This window comes from Tamandua tetradactyla, chromosome 13 (genome assembly GCF_023851605.1).
Source record: "Tamandua tetradactyla isolate mTamTet1 chromosome 13, mTamTet1.pri, whole genome shotgun sequence".
Lineage (NCBI taxonomy): Eukaryota > Metazoa > Chordata > Mammalia > Pilosa > Myrmecophagidae > Tamandua > Tamandua tetradactyla.
In genome coordinates this window covers 57517375-57539855 of record NC_135339.1, presented here as the reverse complement: position 1 = coordinate 57539855, position 22481 = coordinate 57517375, and the positions used below count along the sequence as shown (strand labels likewise).

The following is a 22481-nucleotide window of genomic DNA, read 5'->3' as shown; positions in this document are numbered from 1 at the left end:
GCGTTAGGCTGGCTTGCCCCTCCTTCATTTCCTTCTTCCCTTCTCAGTGTAAAGTCAAGGTAGTGACTGACCAGTGCACAATTCAAAGCACTAAACACCTCTTAGTCCTGATATTAGCATCTACCCCCGCCCCTATGCTTGCTGCTTTCCTGGCTCATGCTTCCCAGGTCTTCATGGTGAATGCTCTTAATTTTGCTTGGGTGTTTTAGGGCCTCTATATCAAACACAGATGCACAGCCATCCTAGACCCTTTGGGTAAAAGGGTGAGAGTAAATAAGCAAAATACATATCATGGCATGTACACCAGGACCCCAGGCAGGTGAGTCTCATTGTGTGTCACATGACATTGTGGAAGTTACTGCAAATAATTGAGAATTGACTAGATGGTCATTACACAATTGTGAAGTAAATAGTGTACAAAATTCAGCAGTATTAAAATAATGCTTGAGTGCCCAAATATCTATTTTTGATCTTTCTTCTTACCTCCTTTCCCCATAAGTTTATCACTCTATGTAAAAGTTGGTCTTCATCTTCTGTTGATTCTGGGCTGGTAATTAGAAAATCTACATCATGCCCAATCTTCTTACCCCTGATTAAAAAAAAAATAAAGTGAAAATAAATGAGATTTTTAGCTCTCAATTTTAAAAAATCATCTTTGTTTCTAAGCTTTATGCTGAAATTTTGCAAAACAAAATGCTCATGACACTTTTTAAGGAAAATATACTTGGTTGCACACCCCTATTTCTTGAAAAAAATTTACAACATAGAAAAAATCATATTTAACACATCCATAATTACGTGTATGTGGGCAAAAATGACAAAGGAGATGATTCTACTTATTCACACACACGCACACACACAGAATCTCAGATGACAACAAGCAAACCAAGAACTGTGGCAACACATAGTCCAAGTATGTTGTCTGGAAATTATAGTATAGAATACGGCCGTTTTCTTTGATTTACTCTTCTCCTCTCACTTTCTCCCTCACTTCAAACCTGCCTTGCCAGGAAAGAGGGTCACAGCGAAAGTCAGAGGAGGGTATGGGAGGGAAAGAATCCCTTTCTCAAATGGAGGCTCCATATCTAACAGCTGCACACATCTCTAGGAGTTCATTCATACGTTTATTTTATGTATTTATTTATTTATTTTTTACATGGGCAGGCACCGGGAATCGAACCCGGGTCCTCTGGCATGGCAGGCAAGCATTCTTGCCTGCTGAGCTACCATGGCCCGCCCCATACGTTTATTGATTCAATCAACATTTTTTGGCTTGTGCCAGCACCATGCACTGGTTCTCATTGGGTGTTAAGTTCTAGAAACTTAGTGAAAAAAATACATGTAGAGACAGATTACTGTAACGCTAAGTAACAAGGTTGGCAGATGGCAAAGAAGCCCCGAGGAGAGGTGCCTGCCCCAACCCAGAGGGGGCTGGAGGGAGCCGAGGAAGGCTTTCTGAGGAGAGGGCAATGAACTGAATGAGCAGAATGAGAAGTTAGCCAGGTGACAATTTGAGGAAAGGAAGTCCTGGCAGAAGGGCCCGAGTGAACCAAGTCACGGAGGCAACCAACAGCCCAGTGTGTGCCGGGAATGACAGGCCATCCACGTTGCTGAAGTCAAACATGGAGGAGCAGGAAAGGAGGCCGCGGAGGGAGGCCGGTGTCAGAGCAAGAAGGCCTTGTGCGCTTGTTCAGAAGCCTGAAGGAGACAGGAGCCCCCGAAGCAGTCAGAGCAGCGGAGGCAGAAGCAGCCTTTGTTATTTACCTCCGGAATCCTCCCGTCATGGTGACCAAGGCGTCGGGCAGAAATGTCCAGACCGCCTCCTTAACCAGCTCGCTGACAGCCTCGGCCTCAGCCCTGCTCACACAGCTGACGAGGTCTTCATAGTAGAGGAATCCTGGGGCCATTTGATCAGTGGAGAGAGTGGCAGGTCATGTGTGAAATAACGAGCCCTCCATGGGAGACGCGCCCCAAAATAGACCTAACAAGGCCACAGGCAGCAGCGGCATGCTCCGTTTCCATAGAGACAGGGAAACCATACTGTTCATTGGGTTCATGCATTTTTCACAACAGCAATGGCCCTTTGCTTTTTGACTGGGACACTTTCAGTATTTCTCATTAAAGAGGAGACAATTCTGAAAACCAAACCGTTCAAATCGGATTTCCTACTGCAGAACCAGACTTCTTGACCAGTAAGCTGGGTCCTATTATTTTTATAAAGGTATCGCATAAACATTTAGGATGGGAAAGTTTAGGGTTGGAGGATGGTCTACCAATTAAAAAAAATTAAAGTCAAGAATAAGATGAGATGGGGGCGGGCCGCGGTGGCTCAGCGGGCAGAGTGCTTGCCTGCTATGCCGGAGGACCTCGGTTCGATTCCCGGCCCCAGCCCATGTAACAAACAAACAAAATACAATAAAACAAGAAAATGTTTAAAGATGTTTCCCTTTCTTCCTCCCTTCCTTCCTTCCATCCTTCCTTCCTTCTCTCTGTCTTTCCTTCCCTTCCTCCCTCTTTAAAAAAAAAAAAAAAAAAAAAGAATAAGATGCGATGAGTACTTGAACCAAGGTGGAAAACACCTTAGGTGCTTTGACTTGTTGCTGGGCTTTGCCACCATGAATAAGTTAAATCACTTACAGAGTCTTTTCCAATTAAGAGCTTATGACTTGGTTATTCCCACAGATATACCAAGGGAGGGGAGACGTCAGGGGTATGGGAGAGTCACAGCACCTAAGGAAGATCTAATTATTCTTTAGTATAAGTTCCTGCTCCCTTAGCTAGGATCCCCAAGAAAGAGTCAAACTTTGCTCAAATCTTTCTAATAATGGGGTCTCTGATACTATGGAAGCAGTCCCTTTCCTAATTGTAAACTCCGTTTTGGCAGTTCTTTCTTTCTTTTTTTGATGAGCATAAGTCTATTTCCTTGCAGTTTCATCCATCATTGGCCCTAGTTCAGGTCTCTAGAATGACATGGAATCAATCCACAGGTCCTTCCTTCCCCACCACCAGGCTGGAGGAAGCTGGCATGAACATCTTGTTCACAAAGTTCTCAAATTCAAACTTCCAGTATTATTTCTAAGTGGGAAAGTTTGCAGACATGTGTTGGCAAGATATAGAGAACGTGATGTTCACACTAATACATCTATAAACTTGTTAATTTAATTAAGCTACTCTGCTTGTGGAATACTGTGTTTGTGTGTGTGTTTAAGAAATCCTAAAACTTTCTTTCTTTTTATTGAAACATGGCCATTTTTGTGAGGGTGGGAGTTTTACCTAGAGAGGAGTTTTCCATTGAAACTCTTTTAGTACAAAAATTGTCATCATGACTGATATTGAAAGTACAGCCCACATGAAAACCATAAAACTTGCGTACATACTCAGTGAAATGTGCAAAATTAGAGAATCAAAAGGCATGACGAGCAGTGATTTTTTTAAGAAGATGGACAGATCAGGGAGCTACTACAATAATTTGTTGAAACTGTGAAAGCAACTTAATTGATGTGCTGCTGTATCTCAAAAATTGACATTTCAAGGCCAGTATGGTGTGTGAATGTTCCCACCTCAAGGAACTGCAATCGATTCAATTATAAGTTGTACTGAATCAGGTTTTACATCAGTGGATCATTACCTTAAGCTAACCTGTTCTGTTAGCTTACCCTAATTGCAGTGTTCTGAGTTCTTGCCGTTGACAATTCCCTTCATTGTTGTGCTACTACAAGGAATGCGTATAACCAACTTTTTTTGGCTATAAGTAGAACTAACAGCATTTGACTGTCTAATGGCAATCACTGACTGTTTAGATAATAGCTACTTCAATCACTGAATTGGGAGAGCCCAGAAAGAAGGGGAAAATCCACTTTACAACTTGGAGAAACAGAAGTTTCTTAGATGTTGAGAGCACTTGATTTTTTTTATTTAATAAAGGCTTCCAGCCAAGTGAAACGCTACATTGCCTGTCAATTTCTCTGTGTTGAGAGTCCTTACTATCATTCCAAACCGTTTTCTAACTGCTTCTATGCAATACTTTTTCTTTTTTAATGGCATCTCTAGAGCTAGTGTAAATCATGTTAGCTAAATGTGCACTTTCAGGAGTCCAGAATACAGATACTGGGCTTTTCCCCCTTAGACTCTTTTGCTTTCTGTGTGGCATCATATGAGGCATAGTAGCAGTCCTTCAGAGGAGGCAACTTTACAGAAGGAGAGCAGTCTGTGTCCTCTATGGCATTATTAGGCAGGCCTCTAAGATTTGATTTACTTACTCAACAGTTGCTTGTTTGGGGTCAGCTCTTAACAGAAGAGAGTTGTTTTCTTTCTCTTTTTTTCTGGTCTCCTCCTGTAGAAGATTCCCTTACTTTCCTATCACTAAACATGTTGATGACATCATCATTCGCCCTGACTCCAGAAGCTCCAGTGCTCCTACCAGTGGCTACAGCTCCCTTTTGAATCGTAATTCTACTGTACTTCCAATGCATTTAAAACATACAATTTATGTATATTTTGTGACCTTGTTTTAGCATTTCCTCATTTTTAAAAAAAATACACTAAGACCTTCAAAAAATGGAAAGAACCAAGCCAACCTCAACCTCTGAGGGCCCAGGCAGGTTTTCAGGTGACAGCTCTCATGTCCCACTTTTCCTGGGCCAGGTGGGTCAACACCCAGTCTAAAATTTCACCACTGATCTTATATTTTCCTGGAGAAAACTTAAACAAGTTTAAGTATTCTTTACTCCCCAATTGTCCCTGTTGACTTTCTGTCCTTGACTCCTCACTTACATCTCCAACCCAAGGAGGCAGCCAGAACCCAAATGTCTAGAAGAGTCACTTCAGTAAGAACCAGATCAGCAGTGAACCCAGTTGGACATCTGGATAAAAGAATAATAACAAAACCCCCTACCCCACACTCAGAGCACCTTTGCTCTGTGCCAGGAGTGGTGCTAAAGGCTTTGCTGCATTATATGACTTATTCCCCAGCAAAATGCCAATATTATCTCCCTTTGATAGATGAGATAATTGAGGCTCAAAGATTTTAGCCAACCTGTACAAGATTACACAGCTAGAAAGTGCTGGAGTCAGGATTTGAATCCAGTTCTGTCTGGAAAAGCTTATGCTTTTAACCAAAGCATCAAAAGTGAAACGGTGTCCCAGCTTGCCCAGACTGGAGCCAAGTTTCAGCTGCTGTCTCAGATCCCACACACACACAGCCTGACCAGCCTGTGTCACATTGTGAAATTTTTAGGACAGACAATTTACCTGCTTTCTGCATGCGTGTGAATTTCAGGCTTTGGTCTGACTTTATTTGATTCAGAGTTCTGAAGCCCATCCTGAACCATTTCTCTGATGTCTTTAATCCCACTCCAAATACAGAAGTAAAGAGCTACACGGAAGAAAAGGTATACCCTTAGTTTCTAAAATAGTCATTACGACAATGAAGCAATTCTTTTCAAGGTCTTAGCCCATAAGAAAAAGTGCAAGCAAAAATCCCTGACCCAGTTTCTCCTGAATATGACAAGAAGGTGGGTGACAGCAATTTATTACTAGGGTCCTTTCTGATCTACGGCATTACTAAGTGACAGAGAAGTGAAGAGGCAGTTTCTAGCATGCACATCGGACTTGCTTCTTCCAATCTCATCAGTAGCATCCGTGCATGCTAACAGTTATTCTTCTTGCACACTCACCTTTTTCAAAATCTCCTACACATCATCATACTCTGCATATTTACTACCACATTTTAAAGAGGAAAGCTCATGGAGTTTATACAAATTCTCCACAATCACATCACCGGCAAATGGCAGAGCCGAGACTCAAACCTGGACCTGTCTGTACCTCAACTCCAGAGCCCACAGCCACACTTTGGGCCTGTGCTCCACTTCTGATCCAATGCTCAGGGTTGGGGTGAGGTGGGGCGCAGAAGTCAAAAGCTGTGTTGACTGTAGGGAAGGGAGCCAGGGGTGTGGAAAGGATCAGTTGAAGTCTTCCCCCCTTACCTGCAGTTGCAGGGTAAGGAATGTTGGGATGTAACAAACCTGACTTCAAAGTTGAAGAGGACACAGCGAGGAGCTTTCCAAACACGGGTTTGCTCTTTATGAGCAGGCTTGTCTGGTGCCCTCGGTCCTTGTGTCCCTATGATATTGGTACCCATGAGTGACAGGCCCCTGGAAGGTAAGGTAGTTTGCATCTGACCATAGCATGGCATTAAGCCAGGGTACCCACAGCTATTTAGGCATCTGCTTCCTAGACCAGAATAAGTTATAGGATCTACTGAAAAATATTTCAAATAATGATACCTAAAATCACTTACTTTGAAAGACGTATATCGTTCATCACTTAAAACAGCTTTAACTTCGGAACTTTCTCCATCTTCAATAATTTCCTTCATGGACAGTTGAAAAATATACCAAATTAGTGATGTTAGACAATCACAGTCTGAGACTCTCAAATTCACAGATGTGGTAGTTTGATTTCTCATGAAATGCACCCCCATTGCATGCGAGATGTTTCCCTAACTGATCTGGAGAACACAGGATGTTTTCCTGCAATCCTGGAGCCAGCTCATCTTACATCCAAGAACCCCTTGACAAGACCCAGGGATAACAATATAGAATGATGACGATAGCAAACCAAAGCATTCAATGAGAGATGTATGTCCAATGGATAAATTTCCTATTCAATGGATACGAATGCTGAAACAAAAGGATTTTAACTTGTAGCAGCTTAATTATGAAAAGCCAACCCAAGTCCAAGCCCTGATGATGGCTGTCACAGAACTGTGCTCCTCTAAGTAGAGTTGGGATTATTTTCCTTGAGTAATTTACAGTGCCCTTGACTGCCTTGAATCTTACTGCTGGATCAACTTGGCTTTGCAGGGAGAATCTTTAAGTTCATTAAATAAATCAGCACCCCACCCCGTCTCTCTCCGGAGCACATGAGTAGAGAAGCATAATCAGTTCCACTGCATGTCACCCTCACTACTGGCCCGGAGGGCAGCACCCCCTAGGTGGAGGAGGGGTCCTCCACACAGCCAGCATTTCAAGTAGACCATTAACCTTTGTTGAGCTTTTAGGTCACTTGAGTTTTCCACTGTAGTTAGTAATAATATGGAAGGGTTCTTTTTTACCCACTAGCACCATGTAGCTCCAGCCGTGATCCTATTGAAGTATGGATTATACATATATACATATATGCACACAAACATGTATGTATTATGTACATATATAGACATAGGCGTATATATAGATAAAGGAAAATAAGTCATGAATGTCAGATCTATAAGATGCGTGTTCCTGTCTCTCTCTCTCTCTCTCTCTCTATCCCCCCTCCCTTTACCTATTTTAGTTTATGAAAGATCATTAGACAGAGGGGTGAATCACATCTCACCCTTACCTCTATGATACACTTCGCCTTGTCCTCCAGACAGGGAATTCCTTGTATTTCCTTCATACTGATGATTGTGAATGGGAGAGATTTCAGCACAGAAGCCGCTCTCGCAAATACCAGATAAGAGCTTTCATTTTCTCTAAATTCACAATTTTCAGCCAGTACCTCAAAGGCATCCTGAAGAATAAAATAGTGAGTAAAAAATCTGTTTCCTGGCCTCTGAGCCAGCAGTCACTAGCAAATGCTTCTTGCTCTCCTTTGACTATTGGAACGCGCCCTTGACCATTTCTTTGAGATTCAAGACCATCTCCCTTACCTTTGCCCCTCCCTACTGCCCCACATGCTTCCTGGGGCACGGAAGCCACCCAGCTGCTGCCTGAGTCAAAGGGAGGTGTATTGGAAAGATTGGCATCAGACTGCTTTCTAAGGAAACTTTGAATTCTCTGTCATTAGATGCTCAAGAATGACATAACCACATCCTACCACTCTTTACTCAGTATGATCTCTCCCTCTTTGCTTGCTGGTTTCCCCCATCAGTCTGTGGCCAGAGTTCTGTCTTGATCACTGGCCATCCCCATCTCTTAGCAGGTGCATACAGCTTAGTTAGCACTTGTCGTAGGCTCGTTGAATGAATGGATATAAGCATAGTCCACACAAAGTCAAGGCCAGCGTGATTGAAGGTAGGGCATATTTGCTTTCTGGCAGAAGGGAAGATACTGCACCTGTGTGATGCAGTCATCTTCCTGCCTAGAAGCTGCAGTTCCCTGACTTTCCCTACAGAAGTGAGGCTGGAAGTCTAGAAAGCAGAACCTTTGAATTACGGTACACTGCATACACCATCCAGCTGACTAAAGGAAAAAGCAGCTGCGGGCTTCTTTGGGTCATTTGAAATACAATTACCAAAATTCAGGCCTGGATGAGGCTTAAGAGATAATCTAGCTAATTTATTATTGAAAGGATGAGAAAACTGAGGCTCAGTGAGAGGAACTGATTTGCCCAAACTAGTTTCCAGGTTGAGGCTAGAACTCAGGTCTCCTGACTTGCAATCTTTTGGTTTCCCAGCTAAGGCTGCCTAGGTAATTGTTTTTTCTACTACACATTGGACTAATTACAGTGTGTAAGTTTTTCAGGATATTTGCCTCTGAGAAGCGTTGTGTCCATTACTGACAACTCTCAATCAATATCCGTCCATCCTGTCTAAAGAATATTATCCAAATGTATTTCTCCATCTTTCGGAAAGGAGACCCATTCTTGCCAGCAAGAGGAACTAGAGATCGGGCTAGGTGGGTGGGTGGGTAGTTGTGGGAATACTTTCCCAGATTTTCAGACAAAGTCACAATTTCATTTTCGGATACTTGGAGAGAAACTGCAACTCTTCATTTGCTCTGGAAGTTGACATCAAGCCCCCTTACCGTGAATATTTGGTTCTGGTTGTTTAAAGTGGTTCTTCTCTGACATGCATATGGAGAGATCTGTTTTGCAGTAAGTGGTAGAGTCATCTGGTGGCCCGGCTCGGGGCTAGCTGGATAGTCTGTTTCCACCTAAATAAATGCATAGACATTCATTTTTCATAACAGTTGGTGGTAATAATGTATGTAATAAATGTATGTATGGAGAAAGAGTTGGAGGCAGTTTGGTGTCTGTCGTCTCTGGAAGAAGGATGAAATTAAGGGAAGCAACCTTTATATAATACATCCCTTTAATGTTTGAATTTGCTATAATTAACATGGTTTATTTTTGCAATAAAATAAAAACAGGAAAAAGAGCCATCTATTAAATATTAGTTTTCTTTTTCATGAACTTGTCTAGTTCAGCACTGTTGGTCAAGGGTTTGGAATGAAAAGATTAATTTTCTTTCTTTCTTTTTATTTCTTTTTGAATGCCCATAATGAGGAAAACAAACAGAAACCTCTACTTTTCGACTTTTCAAGACGAAGATGTTTTGAAATAGTTGTGTGTAAATTTGTTCATAAGAATAGCTACCATTTATTCAAACACTGAGTTAACTGCTTTACATGTTTGTTATTCTAATCCTCATTGCAATCTTAGGGGGGAGGTGCTGTTATCTCATGTCACAGAGGAGGAAACTGAAGCCCAGAAAAGTTAAGCGACTTGCCCAAGGTCACACAGGGAGTAAGAATCCAGGGTTTGAACCCATGTCTTTGTGATTCTAAAGCCCATGTTCTTAACCATCCCACTAAGAGCAGTGAAAGGCATATTGTGATACTTACAACAAGCTGGTGCTTTCCTGTCATTTCCACGGGTTTTCCTGCTCCCATACATTCTATCAGCCAGGAGACATCAAGGAGCTCGAGTTGTGAGCTGGCTTTTATTTTCTGTACCTGAAGCCACTCCAGGACATCTGAACCAGAGTTATTTTCTGCCACAATATGGGTGACAGAATCACTGCAAAGTGCAAGACAAAGTTACCAGTTGAACGAGTTTTCACAGTCAGATGCATTCCTCCTTCCTCAAGGTGTCTGCAGCGTTGCAGCCAATGGGGAAAGATGCACCCTGGACTTCACCATTGGCATGGAGAGTTTAGGCCTCATGCAAGGGAACTCTCTCTCTCTCTCTCTCTGTGTTAATTAGTGCAGCAACAGTGGTCTTTGTTTCACTTCAGATGCAAGAAAAGTTAGGGATTAACTTTTCTTAATGCAAGGAAAGTTGCATTAGCAAGACTGTGTTGATGGAAAGCTGTGTTCTAGAGAAGATGGAGGACGAGATAAGTTCTTAAGGTGGTACCTGGAATCCTACATGTGGTTTTGATATACCACTTTACTTTTATTTGTAGAGAGCTTTCCAACTTGTGTGACTTTGAAACTTAATCCAGTGGCTTTTAAACTTGGGTGCCTATGACCCACACTTAGAAATATAGCTTATATCATGACCCTAAATAGAATCAGATATAGATATGCTTGCAGTACCTCACTATGTTAATTTCACAACCCATTAATAGGTTGTTATCCGCTTTTGGAAAATATTGTTTTACACTTTTTTTGAAGCAGGGAAGATGGAAGACAGGCAGGGATCTTTTCCTTACACTTGCTGAGCACTTACTGTGTTTTAGGCACTGAGTATTTTATATACTCATCTCATTTAAAACTCATATAGCTCTTCAAGTGTTGTATTATTCATGCTTCAAAAATGAGAAAACTGAAGAACAGACAGGGTAAGTGACAAATTCATCCAGCTGGTAAATGATACTTATCCTTTTAGGTTGTCTTTTCTTGGTCAGGTGCGTTATTTCTACTCTATAACACGTCTTCAGAGTCAGCATCGTATCGTCACCATTTATCAGATGAAGAAACAGAGGCTCAGAGAGGTAAATTAACTTGCCCAAAGCCACACAGCTAGGAATTACTCTGGGTAGGAATACAATCTGAAATTCTTGGTGCCTTGTCCAGAGCTTTCTTTTTCTATGTTGCACAGCCTCGTTTGAATCCTTCCTTTTGAATTTTGGAAGAGCATTTATGAAATGAAAGGGCAGACCCATCAGCTTAGTCCCAGATGGAAGTCAACAAATTATTGATTTTGAAGTAGTGCTCAGGTGACAGACATGTTGTAGTCATGTATAGACAACATGTGTAAACAATGTGTGGCCACCAATCAGACTCAGAGCAGGCAGAGTGTAGGGCAATGAAGATATGGAGGTGCCAGTGACTAGACAGAAAACCCTGGTGTCTTTCAGAAACAGTAGAGAAATTAAAGCAGGGAGGGGCCCGGCTGGGCAGGTAATTCAGCGGGGCTTCCTGGTATAGAGGCCAGTCCAGTACAACTTTGATGGAGAGGCCAGTGATGGGACATTTTTCTTCCCCATAAAATGGGAGATTGGGTCTGACGTTTTTTAAAACCCTTTTAGCTCAAGTAGTCTACAAATCTGGGAAACAGTAAAAGCAAACCGCATACCAGGTATCTAACTGGAAAAAATGGAAACATTTTCTCCTCCCCTTCCTACTTCTCTTCCTGGATTTCTGCTTTCTTCTTCACATTTTTTTTTAATTGACTCTTTGGTAATCAGGTATGTTCTGGGTCACTATTATATGCACAACCTTAGCTTACTCGTGGTGGGGGGGGGTAGTTAACTAAGGAAGAAAAAGCAAGTTCTGGATATTGGTATCTGACATGAGCCAGATGGTTAATGATGTCAGTTGTGACAAGGCACGAAGCATGGACACGTACTGCAAGTGGTGTTAAGGCAAAAAAGAGTTTGCAAGCTGGGAAAGGCAGGATGGCTTCAAGGAAGAGCTGGGACTTGTGTCTGGTCTTGTTGGGTGGGTCGGAAAAAGATATCTGGAAGACAGAATTTTGGATCCTCCTGGAAGAGAGGTTCAGTGGCCAGCAGCAGGTAGCATGTGTAGTGGACAGGAAGGAGAATAGTCTGGATTGGAGCTAAGTGTTTATGTTGGAAAATAGTAATAGATGCGTCCAAATTGGTAGAGACCACTACCATATTAAAAAGGGTCTTAGAAGCATGGTTGAGGAGGTTGAATCTCATTTTCTGTTTTTTTTTTTTTTTTTGGAGTTGATGAAAGATTTTGTGAGTTGGACAGTGACAGCATTAAAATGCTATTTAAAAAGACTAATCTGGTACCCAGAATGCTGTGGAAGGGTAAGCGATGTGTTGGAGAGAGTCAGGGAGCAAGTTAGGAAGAGGAAACAACATACCAAGTTGACATCTCATACCAAGTATGAGATGACCTTAACCTAGTTGGATTCCTGTGGGATTAGAAGGAAAGCAAAGAAGAAATATGATGTGCGTCTGACATTAGCTCACGGATAAAGGGTGATGTGGTGCATAGAGTCAAATATCACCCCAGTTTTTCTATCATGGTAAAGTAATAGCACCTTTGGAAGAAATAGGGATTTAAGAAGTTGCATCTCTTTGGGGAAAGGGTAAGAAAGCAAAATGGAAATTTCTTGCAGACATTCTGCATTTGAAAGATGGCAGGAGATCCAAGTGAAAAGACCCAGTTAACAGTTGGGGATCTGAGGCTGGTGCTGGAAGAGAGGTCAGGGCGGAGGTCAGGACTAAAATCAGGCGGATGAAGAGGATAGAGGATAGCACTCCCTAGCAGAAATAAGTTATAGTTAAACCAACATTTCACAAGGTTTGAAGAAAGAAATGTAACTGCTTCTCTCTTCAAGACCCATATAATTTCAAAAAAATTTTATAATAGACTTCCTGAAGGATTCTTTATGTCAAGACTTTAAGAAGATGAAAAAAAGGATTAATGACATTATATAGGAAATATAATTCCACCTCTGTACTTCTGCCTTAGGATGGAAGCATATTATTATTCATTATAATATGCCACGTACTATAATAATAAATAGGGTTTTGTCTATCCCTCAGAGGGAGACGGGGGTGACAAGGAGAAACCCTGGGGGCTCTTCTTTGTAATTCAGGCCCCTCCCCATCCCTGTCTCACCCTCCCCACCACCTCTTTTCTTAGGAGCCCCCTGGACAATGCGGGAGTGTCTGCACTCACACTGTTGGATGACAACCATACGCATTTCTCACACAACTAGTAGAAGTGTGCTTGTGAATGGCAGGCTATAATATGATGGGGGACTCTGATTTAAACCACCGATTTCTCCTCATTAAGCGACCAGCAAACTAAATAACAACAATCAAAACACAAACAAGCCAGCACACACAGATACAAAAAATCAAACAAAACCTCTGAGGCCATTCACACAGCCCTGCTCAAAGTATCCTACTGCTTGTCACCGGTTCCTACAAGGTAAGTATAAAAATCGAAGGTCAGCATCAGACTTTTATTCGTAATTTGACACCGCCACAATATTTTAATTTTATTTTTATAAAAGCTTGGGCATGCAACACATTGAAAATACACCTGGGGGTGCACAGGTGGTTCAGTGGTAGAATGCTCACCTGCCATGCAGGAGATCTGGGTTCGATTCCCGGACCACGCACCCCCCCAAAAAAGAAAAATACAACTGATCCTTTACCACAAAAAGAAATACTGCTTAGAGAATAATCTCTGCTCTGGCCCATCTTCTTGTGTTGCCTGAGTCCAGCTGACCTTCTCCACGAGGCTGCTTCCACACAGGGCGTGACGTGGGACCTTGCGGCCAGGTGTCGTCAGCACTTTGCAGAAGATTCACAGCCTCTAATTGGACATTTGTTCTCTTCCAGCTCTGAACCCTTATCAAACAGCAGTACTAAGGAGAGTAGCGGGTTCTGCTGGCAATTTCTTCTGGCTGTGTTGTGGCAGCTATCTGTCTATTTGTAGTTTTCTCTGTGTTCTGAGCACTCCGATACAGAAAATATAAATAATATCGAATATTACTAGGTGCTAGATAGTGTTCAAGGCACATTTCACACATTTCTACATTTTATTCTGCCAATAACTCTATGAGGTAGGTATTATCATCCCCATTTTAAAATAAGAGAAAAGAACTTCATAAGTCATCCAGCTAATAATTGGTGAAGTTTGGATTTGAGCTCAGGCCTGTTTTGTGCTTGAGGGGACCCCCCCCAGCCCCACCCCCTGTCTTTGTGCTTGTTCCCTGGCCATGGAGGGAGGGAGCTGCTCACGACCTCCCCTCTGCAGAAGGAATAACATCTGGATGGAAACCGGGATGATAATAAAAAGAAAGATCTCCTGCTGCTGTCACATAAAATTTATGCTTTGCTCTTTTATGTCCAATATAATACGGGCTATAATAAGACGGCAGGAGTAGAACTGTCCCAGAAAACTGAAAGAACAGTTGCCATAGCTACGCACCAAGATGGGGAAGTCGCGGGAGGCTGTCAGGCTCTCCAAGGTCTGAGCTTTACTGAAACTTCGCAGGGAGACAGACGGGGGTGGGGTGGGGTGGGGGGGTGGGGGTGTGTGTGTGCTGCTGAGAGGAGCTCTGAGGGCTCATCTTCCAAATTCAGGCTCCTTCCCATCACCTCTCACCACCACCACCACCTCTTCCCCTAGAACTCCCCTGGGCAGAGCCTGGGGAGCTGGGACGGGGTGGGGGCGGGGGGCTGCTGTCAAACAGCCACACATACAATAAAATGTAGGCGTGCACAAAGGAAAAAGACGAGAAAGGAATATGCCGGACTCTTAGCAAAAATAATAGCTGTACACACGCACGTGGGTGTATATATTCTTACTTGGTCGTCACCACAGCCTCAGGAGGTGGGCAACCTAATTTCAGATGTAAAAAACCAAGGCTTCGAGAGAACACACGAAGTCAGGATTCAAACCCAGGTGTGCCTGACGCCAAGCAGCCTCTGAACGTTCTCGCAGGCTGTGGTTAGCCCCCCCTGGGGGGTGTTGTTTGTTTTAAATATTTTTCCATGGCTTCCTATTTTCTGTCATGGACTATCTATTGCAACTTTTTTACTTAGGGATAAAAATGACATGGATGTTGTTTAAGAAGGCAAATAAATCTAGGGATGGGGCAAAGGACTGATCCACCAAGGCCGGGACCTCCTAGCATAAGGTGAGAGGAACCCTCAGCAGTCGTCCCCCACCCCTTCCTGAGGCCTCACAGTGTGGCTGAAATGGTTGCCCCTGCAATAGCAGCGGATCCAATTCAAGTCCATCTCATTTCTCAGCCATGACCAGTTAATAATATCTTGGATTAGGTGTGGGAGGCGTTGAACCAAATATAGTAATTATATACTAGGATTTGTCTCTCCGCTTCCCACGGGGGAAAAGATTCAGGGTCTTCTCTTTCAACCAGTGATTAACTGTAATGTGGGGAGCAGGGACTGCGTGTAATAGTCTTCATGTTATAATCGCCCAGTGCCTAGCACACGACCGGACTCAAAGTAAGGGTCAGTAGATTCGGGTTGAATGAATAAAAGGATCAATTAATCACTAGCTGTAAAAGAACGTTTCCCAAACCCTAAGGTCCACAGAGCTGCCCAGGAAGCTGGGTTAAAACTCAGATGCCCAGGGTGTGCCATGCTGGTACAGTGGCAGAGTTCTCGCCTGCCATGCCAGTAGACCTGGGTTTGATTCCCAGTGCCTGCCTGTGGGATAAAAATAAATAAAAAATAATAATAAAACTCAGATGCCCGGACCCTGTTAGCAGAGATTCAGATACAGTAAATTCAACAAGTTCTATTAACATTGCTTTTTTTTTTTGCATGGCCAGCAATATGAATCGAGCTTGGGTCACCAGCATGGCAGGCGAGAACTCTGCCTGCTGAGCCACCGTGGCCCGCCCCAATATTGCATTTTTAACAAGCTCCCTTGGTGGTTCTAAAGTAGTCAGCCTAGTTCTGCTCACCTATTGGTACATAATAAACTATCCCCAAACCTAATGGCTTTAAAATGATTTCATTACATCTCACAATCCTGTGGGTCAGGAATTCGGCAGACTTGGCTGGGTGGGCCCCCAGCTCCACAGGACATTGACAGAGCTCAGTGCTTGCTGGTGGCGGACCCGAGAGGGCTGGGTTCCCGTGGCTGGACCTGGGCCGGCATGGCTGGAGGGCTGGCCTCAGCTGGAACTTAGAGATTTGAGAAGCATTCTGTGGCTTTTCTGGAAGGGCACTCAATCGTGGAGGCTTTGGGATCCAAGCATGAATGGTCCAGAGAACAAGGCAGAAGCTTCCTGGCATTTTATGACCCAGCCTCACAAGCCACATGGCATCACCTCCGTCACCTCCGCTGTGTACTATTGGTTGAAGCAGTCACTACCCTCCCAGAGGCAGGGCGAGGGGGAAAAGATGCTGCTTTATTCATGAGAGCAGTCACGTTTTAAGGCCACTTCACAGCCCAACAACTGAAGTCTGAGAAAGACAGCTTTGACCGTCCCAGCTTAGATTTGGTCCTCGGGCTGGTCTGCGGGCTTGACCGCCCCTGTGTTTGCCACAACGATGCTCGTTTCATCGGAGGTACAGGAGGTAATTTCAGGAGGTCACAGCTGAAGATTTTTCTAAATGTGTTTATATCTATATTTAGAAATTAAGCACATCAGACTCTTGCTTTTAAGGATATTATTGCTTAGAACGACACCACATTTTTCTCATTAGTCACTTTTGGGGCAATTAAAAAGTGTTGAATACATAATAATATATATCATAAAAGATAGTCCAAGAATCATGAATGCGGCACTCAAATGTCTGGGAAGCCCTGGGTTATGAAATTAACTCACAGATCTCAGTTCTGAGTCTTTTTCTCCAATGCCGGTTTCTCTGCTCTTCCCACCTTTATCGGTAAAATAGAAAAACCTTCCAGGAAGAAAGAGGCAGCTCTCCTCCTTCTCCTGGAGGCAAACTGCTCCCCAGTCTGGCTTCCCCAGTCTTGGTAGATGGTCACCTGCTTTTAACTTGGTCTTTAAAACTTTTTTTTCCCCCACTTTGGAGAAATAATTCCTGATTCTTTCCATCTGGTATGGGACTTGTTTTGTAAACAAAGACTTTAAATAGTCGTTTTCAGGCTGTTTACCATTTAAAAACCATCCTGCCAGTTTCCCCTAGCAACTGATCTATTTCAGAGGACCTGAAACAGAAAAATCAAAGCAGTTTTCTATCGGTTTTATACCACACTCTTGCTGGCACCAGTAAAGCCAGGTTTCTATTTCCAACCCTGCAGCACTTGTGACTGAGAAGGTCTTGCTTGATTTTTCTTTTATTGCCCACCTTAAATGGGATAATGAAAATTTTCATTAATCTAAAGCCCTTAAAATTTGAAGTATCAAGTAATTCGTACCAGAACAGGACTAAAGTTTACATGTCATACTTTTGGATTTATAAAAAATAAAGTTTTCATTATTTTGCTGATCACCAAAAGACTGCTAGTGCATTGGAGAACTTTGTCTTTTGTTTTTTTTTTTTTTTAAGTACAAAAATTGCTTTTGGTAGCCACAAGTTCCCTTAGCTGGTTTCGTATTTACCAGATAAATCATTCTTTGAGCAAATAATTCTTGAAAACTACTGCACACAAGGACATCGCGTAAGGTCTGTGGATGAGAGCCGCGCGCTAACCCTGCCCCACGCCTGGTGGCACAGGGCAGGGAAACTGATTGAGACGAAAAGCTAAGCCGGGTGGAGAGCTGGGACCTGTCCCAGCCGTGACTCACACCTGACCGTCCCCGGGAGGAGGTCCCCTCCTCTGGCAGGGCGCCCAGCGGTGCTAGGTCTTGGAAACAGAGAGGAATAGAGAGAAGCATTCAAAGTGGGGGGGTTGGGGAAGAGTGAGGAAAAAATGTAATGAAATGCCAGTGAAGATGACATGGGACCTGGAAGGGGTGGGCTAGTTCAACATCTTATTTTCTAGCGTGGGTAACTGTTCTCGATCATCTGATGTTCAGTTTATTTTGTAAACAATGATGCAGTATTTTGATTTCAGGCACCACGAACTTGAAGTGATAGGACATTCAGGTGGAACAACCATGGATATCACCATCATGAGCATCCCCGAAACTTTGGAGATAATAGTTTGGGATAATGAGTGCGACAAAAGCCACATTTCAAATGTTACATAATGAATAGCAGGAAATTGTAGGCAGCAAGGTTAGAGATAACTAAAATGAAATAATACAAGAAGGTTGAAAGTACAGCTTGGGTAGGCAAATGCCGAAAAAAAAAAAAGACTAATGCTTTTCTTGCACTATGTGGGATGCTATTGATTCATTTTGTTTTTAGATGACAGCAAAGATACAATCCCTGATTCCCCTGTCTGATTGTAAACTCCTTGCCTGCAGGGCCCAGGTCTTATATAATTCCTATTTCCAGACCTTAACAAATATTGTACAAGAGTGGGTACTAATAAAACCCTTATTATGATGACATGATGGCATATCTAGCTCCCACTGAAGACAATGCCTTCCAATGATACTCCTGTAAGTAAATTACGGAGGTCTAGACAGGACAATATTATCATCTGGTGGGTTTCAAGCTGCTTGAATAGCATGCAGAACTCAGCAAATGTTTAAACTGCTGGATGGATGCACAGCTAGACAGCCATTCTTCCTTGCTGCAACTCTTCACTCCTCAGCATCAATGATTTGAGATGAGACACAGATTGTAGCTTAGCTAATGTGTCCAGGGAGAAGTATTGATGACAGAATAAAGATTTAAAATAGGTCAATGTACAAGAACCCATGATGAAAGAAGAATGTGACAGCTGTCAGATTCTAATTCTTCCCTAGCCTAACCTCAGTGACTCGAAGATTGTAAAGTTGCCTAAAATGTAGGATTTGGGGCCATGAAATATTTTATTCAATATCCATTTTGTGAACGTGCAAAAATGCCTCACCAGACTTGACACCCCCGATGTGTGCTTTAAGAACCAGCTTCCTACAACACATTGAATAGCACTTCTTGTGCAGTGTGACAAATATTAATGAAGCCCATTTAAAATATAAGACTATAATGCATATGTGCTGGAGAATGAAATCACTCCAGACAGTTATTTACATGCAGGTACTTCATTTCTCATCTGTGTGTTTGGGCCTGAGTAAGGCAAGAATCGGTTTTGTTTTGTTTTGTTTTTTCACTCAAATTTAAGCCTTCTGGCAGCCAAGAATGTGTTAGGAACCATGGAGATTACTGCCTGTTTTCAGGATATTTTTTTTTCTTAGCTCCTTTTTTCTTTGAATCTTTATATGCTAGGAAAGGTACAGCTTTTACTATTAAGTTTCATTTCTTTTAAAACCCATCTTTCTTAGTTGTCTTCACTTTAAATATATATGCTTGTTGTACAAAACAAAACAAAACCAACAAAAAAGGAAAACAGAAATTCAAAAGTCATAATCCATCCCTATTACCATCTAAAATAGCATCCATGCCATTTTGATAGATTTCCTTCCAGTCTTTGTTCTATTTGTTTATATACTTGACCTACTTTCATATCTTGCTTTTCATAATGACCTCGTATTGTAGGCATTTGTCATTGATGTGAAAAACTCTCTGCAATCATTATTTTTAAAAGACCCCCCTTCCTTGTGGCAAGAGAACTCTTTTTTGTAAGGATGTTGCTATAAAGTTCAATGGTTTTGGCCAATCAATAAAAAAATAATTGCATCTTACTTTTGTAGAGCTGTTTTAATTTCTCAGAGCCCATCACCTCATTTGATCACAACAGACAGAGCATTTATTAGAAAATCGAGGTCAGAAAGGAGAGACAAGGGCCTTGCCCCCCACCCCCACCTGGTAGGGAAGGGTCAGAGCTAGGACGTGGAACCCCCAGATTTCTTAAGTAGAGAATTTGCCTTACAATAATCTCTATTTTTTTCCTTCAATTAAAGCCTACATATCTGTGCACAGAAATTCCGTTTGAGAGCTAGGACTTCTACTTCCTGTGGTTTATTTTTACACCTAGAGCACATTTTTATTGCAAATGCGTTCTGAGCTGCCAGCCTGGGAACTTTGCCACCATCACATGCACAGCAGCAGTTTTGCTCTCCATGCACCAGTTTCCTTCGCCGCCTGAGCAGCTGGGCTTGGTCCCGGCAGGCACATCTGTGGCCCGGAGCTGCCTCTTCAAGAAGAAACCTCTTGTTGTCTCCTTAGGTACCTGCCCCAGCCACCAAAAGCTGTATGTATTCCTGGCAGTGTCCATAACTAGATCAGGGGGCTGTTGCTGGATGTTGGGACGCTTTAACAGAGCTTTCTCTATGTGAGTCGTACCTCAACTGCTTGGCTCTCCCCTTCCTGCCCACCCTCACTGAATTTCTCTACCATGAAAAGCTGTTCTATATTTGTAAGACTTTTAATTTCTGCTTGTTGGCTTTTTATTTCCACAATCTTTTTTTTTCTTCTCCTGCCACTTCCAACATTTTATCTAAGTCTATGAGATTAGGCAGGCTTAACAATTAGATGAAATTTAGGATTTCATGGAAAGGGTATTTAGCCCAAAATGAACTTGAGGGTGCCTGGATTTATAATAAATAAATAAATAACTAGAAGAAGACCATATAAAGACCATATAAAGAGAAATCAGATGAGAAAGACAGACAATGGGCAACCCCAAAATCTCTGTATTGGGCATTTTAGTTGAAAATAAAATGTTTCTGTGGTATTAATTTTTCATATGAAGTATGGGGTTGTTGAAAGGGCTCACCTCTGATTATTGACTTTTGGAGGATGTCTCCCCAACAATTTAAAGCTGACATTCCCTCATCAGGAAAAATCCTCATCAGCTTTTATTTTCAAATGCCAAATTCTATTTTAAAATAAAAGTTTATCTTCACATGGAATTCTGAACGTCGTTCCTCAAAAAATTACAGCCGGTCTATGCTTAGGACATTCAAGGCCAGCCAATTGCGTAAGTCATCACTCTGTCCTCATTGCAATCCCTTTGGCAGTTCTGTTTGGAACCATCATTTATGTCAAGTTTCCAGTACCGCTTGGTTCTGGATTTTGTTTTGTTTTCTCTCCCACCTATTTGAAACCAGTGGAGAGCTTACAGAACAGTTAAGAAAAACTGAGCAGGCTTATGAGTGAAGCAATCTAATGGTTTCTTCAATTGCCTGCTAGTCTGGGTTCTGATCTCATCACACTCAACATGGTGTCCTCTGCCCCCGGACATGGCTGTCACTGAATCTTTAACCAGCAACCCACACTTTCCAAACCCCACTCCGATTGCTCTTCAGAAAAGCATGAACCAAGCCCCACTTGGGTGCCTGTGGTAAACCAGCTACAGTCATTAATCTCAGCCCATCACAGACACTGTCCAGGTGAGAGCCAAGCAGCAGCTCTGTTCTATGTACCCCAAAGTAGCTGAATTTTCTCAATTGAACTCAAGAGATGTTTTGCTAGATTTGGTTAGGATTGAAATTATTGAGTGGTTTCAACATTAAATTTTCCAACTAGTTTTCTGTTTATCATCCCTAGATACCTCATCTCACAATAATGAAAGGCAAAAAAAAAAAAAAGATACTTATCTTTTGGTGCCAGCTTTTTTCAATTGCGCTCAGTCCCCACTTCTGTCTTTTCCCTTAATTAGCAGGCTCAAATTTGTCCTTTGAGCTCAAACCAGTGGTTCTCCCAGTTGGAATATCATCTCTTCCACATGTGGAAGACAACAAACATTCCTTGGTTTTCAAAGGAGTTGTTCCCAATCCCTGCTTATCTACAAAATGAAATCAGTGACGTCCTACCTGAGTTCATTTTCAACTCTGAACCCTTTCCTTCGGGCCAACTCCATGAGGAAGGTTCTGCGGGTGGTTCCCATTTTCTTCTCCAAAATGAAGAGGACCAAATCTTGAAACTTGATGTCATGAGGCGTGGAGGCCAGTGAAGCCTCCATCTTTCGGGGTCTCTTCTTCCGCGGGCCTGAGTTGGCTGTTTGCAGCAGATCCATGGGGACAGGCTGCCACTGTGGGTCTACCATCAAGTGGTGTCTCCAGAAGTAAGGGCAGAGGCTGCCACCCCTGTATGAAGAGCTTTGATGTCATCTCACTGCAGACTCTGAAGCTCTGGCAACAGCTTCCTGCTGAGGGGCGTTGGGGGAAATTTCTCTCTAACTCTGTTCCTTATCCAATGTAGACATGAAAATGAAAAAGTCCATTAAACTTTTGCCTTCATGGACATAAATCTCATCAGATTCTCAAGAATAACCTTGTGAGCAGGGTATGGAGGCATCATCGGTCCTGTATTATCTATCATCTATCTATTTTTAAATTTGTTGAGACCCCTCTTTTATGCAGTCTCTTTTAACCTCTCAGTTTACTTCTATTCTCTTCCTCCTATAGAAAATCTTTGCAATGGGTTTGATTTCCATAGCTTGCATGGGTTTTACCATACATTATGTGTGATTATTTTCATTTTACATAAATGGCACTGTTATATTTCACATTCTGAAATATGTCTAGTCTTTTCCTTTTTTTCACTCAGAACTAAGTTGTTCAAACCCATTCACACTTGCTCTGTGTTCTAATCTGTTGTGTCTAACTGTGTTTCAGTTCTTTGTGGTGGACATTTACCATTTTTCCTATGTTGGTGCCATTTTATAAATAAGGAAGTCAATTTACCTAACATCACAAAATAAGGGACAGAACCAGTCTTGCATTCAAGATGGCTAGTTCAAAATCCTGTGTATTTTGGTTATTTGCAGTGTACTAAAGTTGCCCAGAAAGCAATCTATTCTATAGCCCCGAAATGCAGCTTTCAGGATGGGGCGGGG

General features: G+C 42.4%; 1 protein-coding gene across 2 annotated transcripts in view; it reads right to left on the bottom strand.

The window, feature by feature from the left end:
- Nucleotides 1–21689, bottom strand: part of DNTT (DNA nucleotidylexotransferase) — a 36429-nt gene extending 14740 nt beyond the window's left edge. The window contains exons 1-8 of one of the 2 annotated variants that reach the window (XM_077124397.1): nucleotides 21457–21689; nucleotides 9606–9780; nucleotides 8787–8915; nucleotides 7381–7551; nucleotides 6299–6370; nucleotides 5251–5374; nucleotides 1765–1897; nucleotides 484–589 (exon numbers count right to left, since the gene is read on the bottom strand). In XM_077124397.1, the coding sequence (XP_076980512.1) occupies nucleotides 484–589; nucleotides 1765–1897; nucleotides 5251–5374; nucleotides 6299–6370; nucleotides 7381–7551; nucleotides 8787–8915; nucleotides 9606–9780; nucleotides 21457–21689 (1143 nt within the window). The remainder of the gene's footprint in view (nucleotides 1–483; nucleotides 590–1764; nucleotides 1898–5250; nucleotides 5375–6298; nucleotides 6371–7380; nucleotides 7552–8786; nucleotides 8916–9605; nucleotides 9781–21456) is intronic. The other variant, XM_077124398.1, reaches the window with a different exon arrangement.
- Nucleotides 21690–22481: the final 792 nt, after the last annotated feature.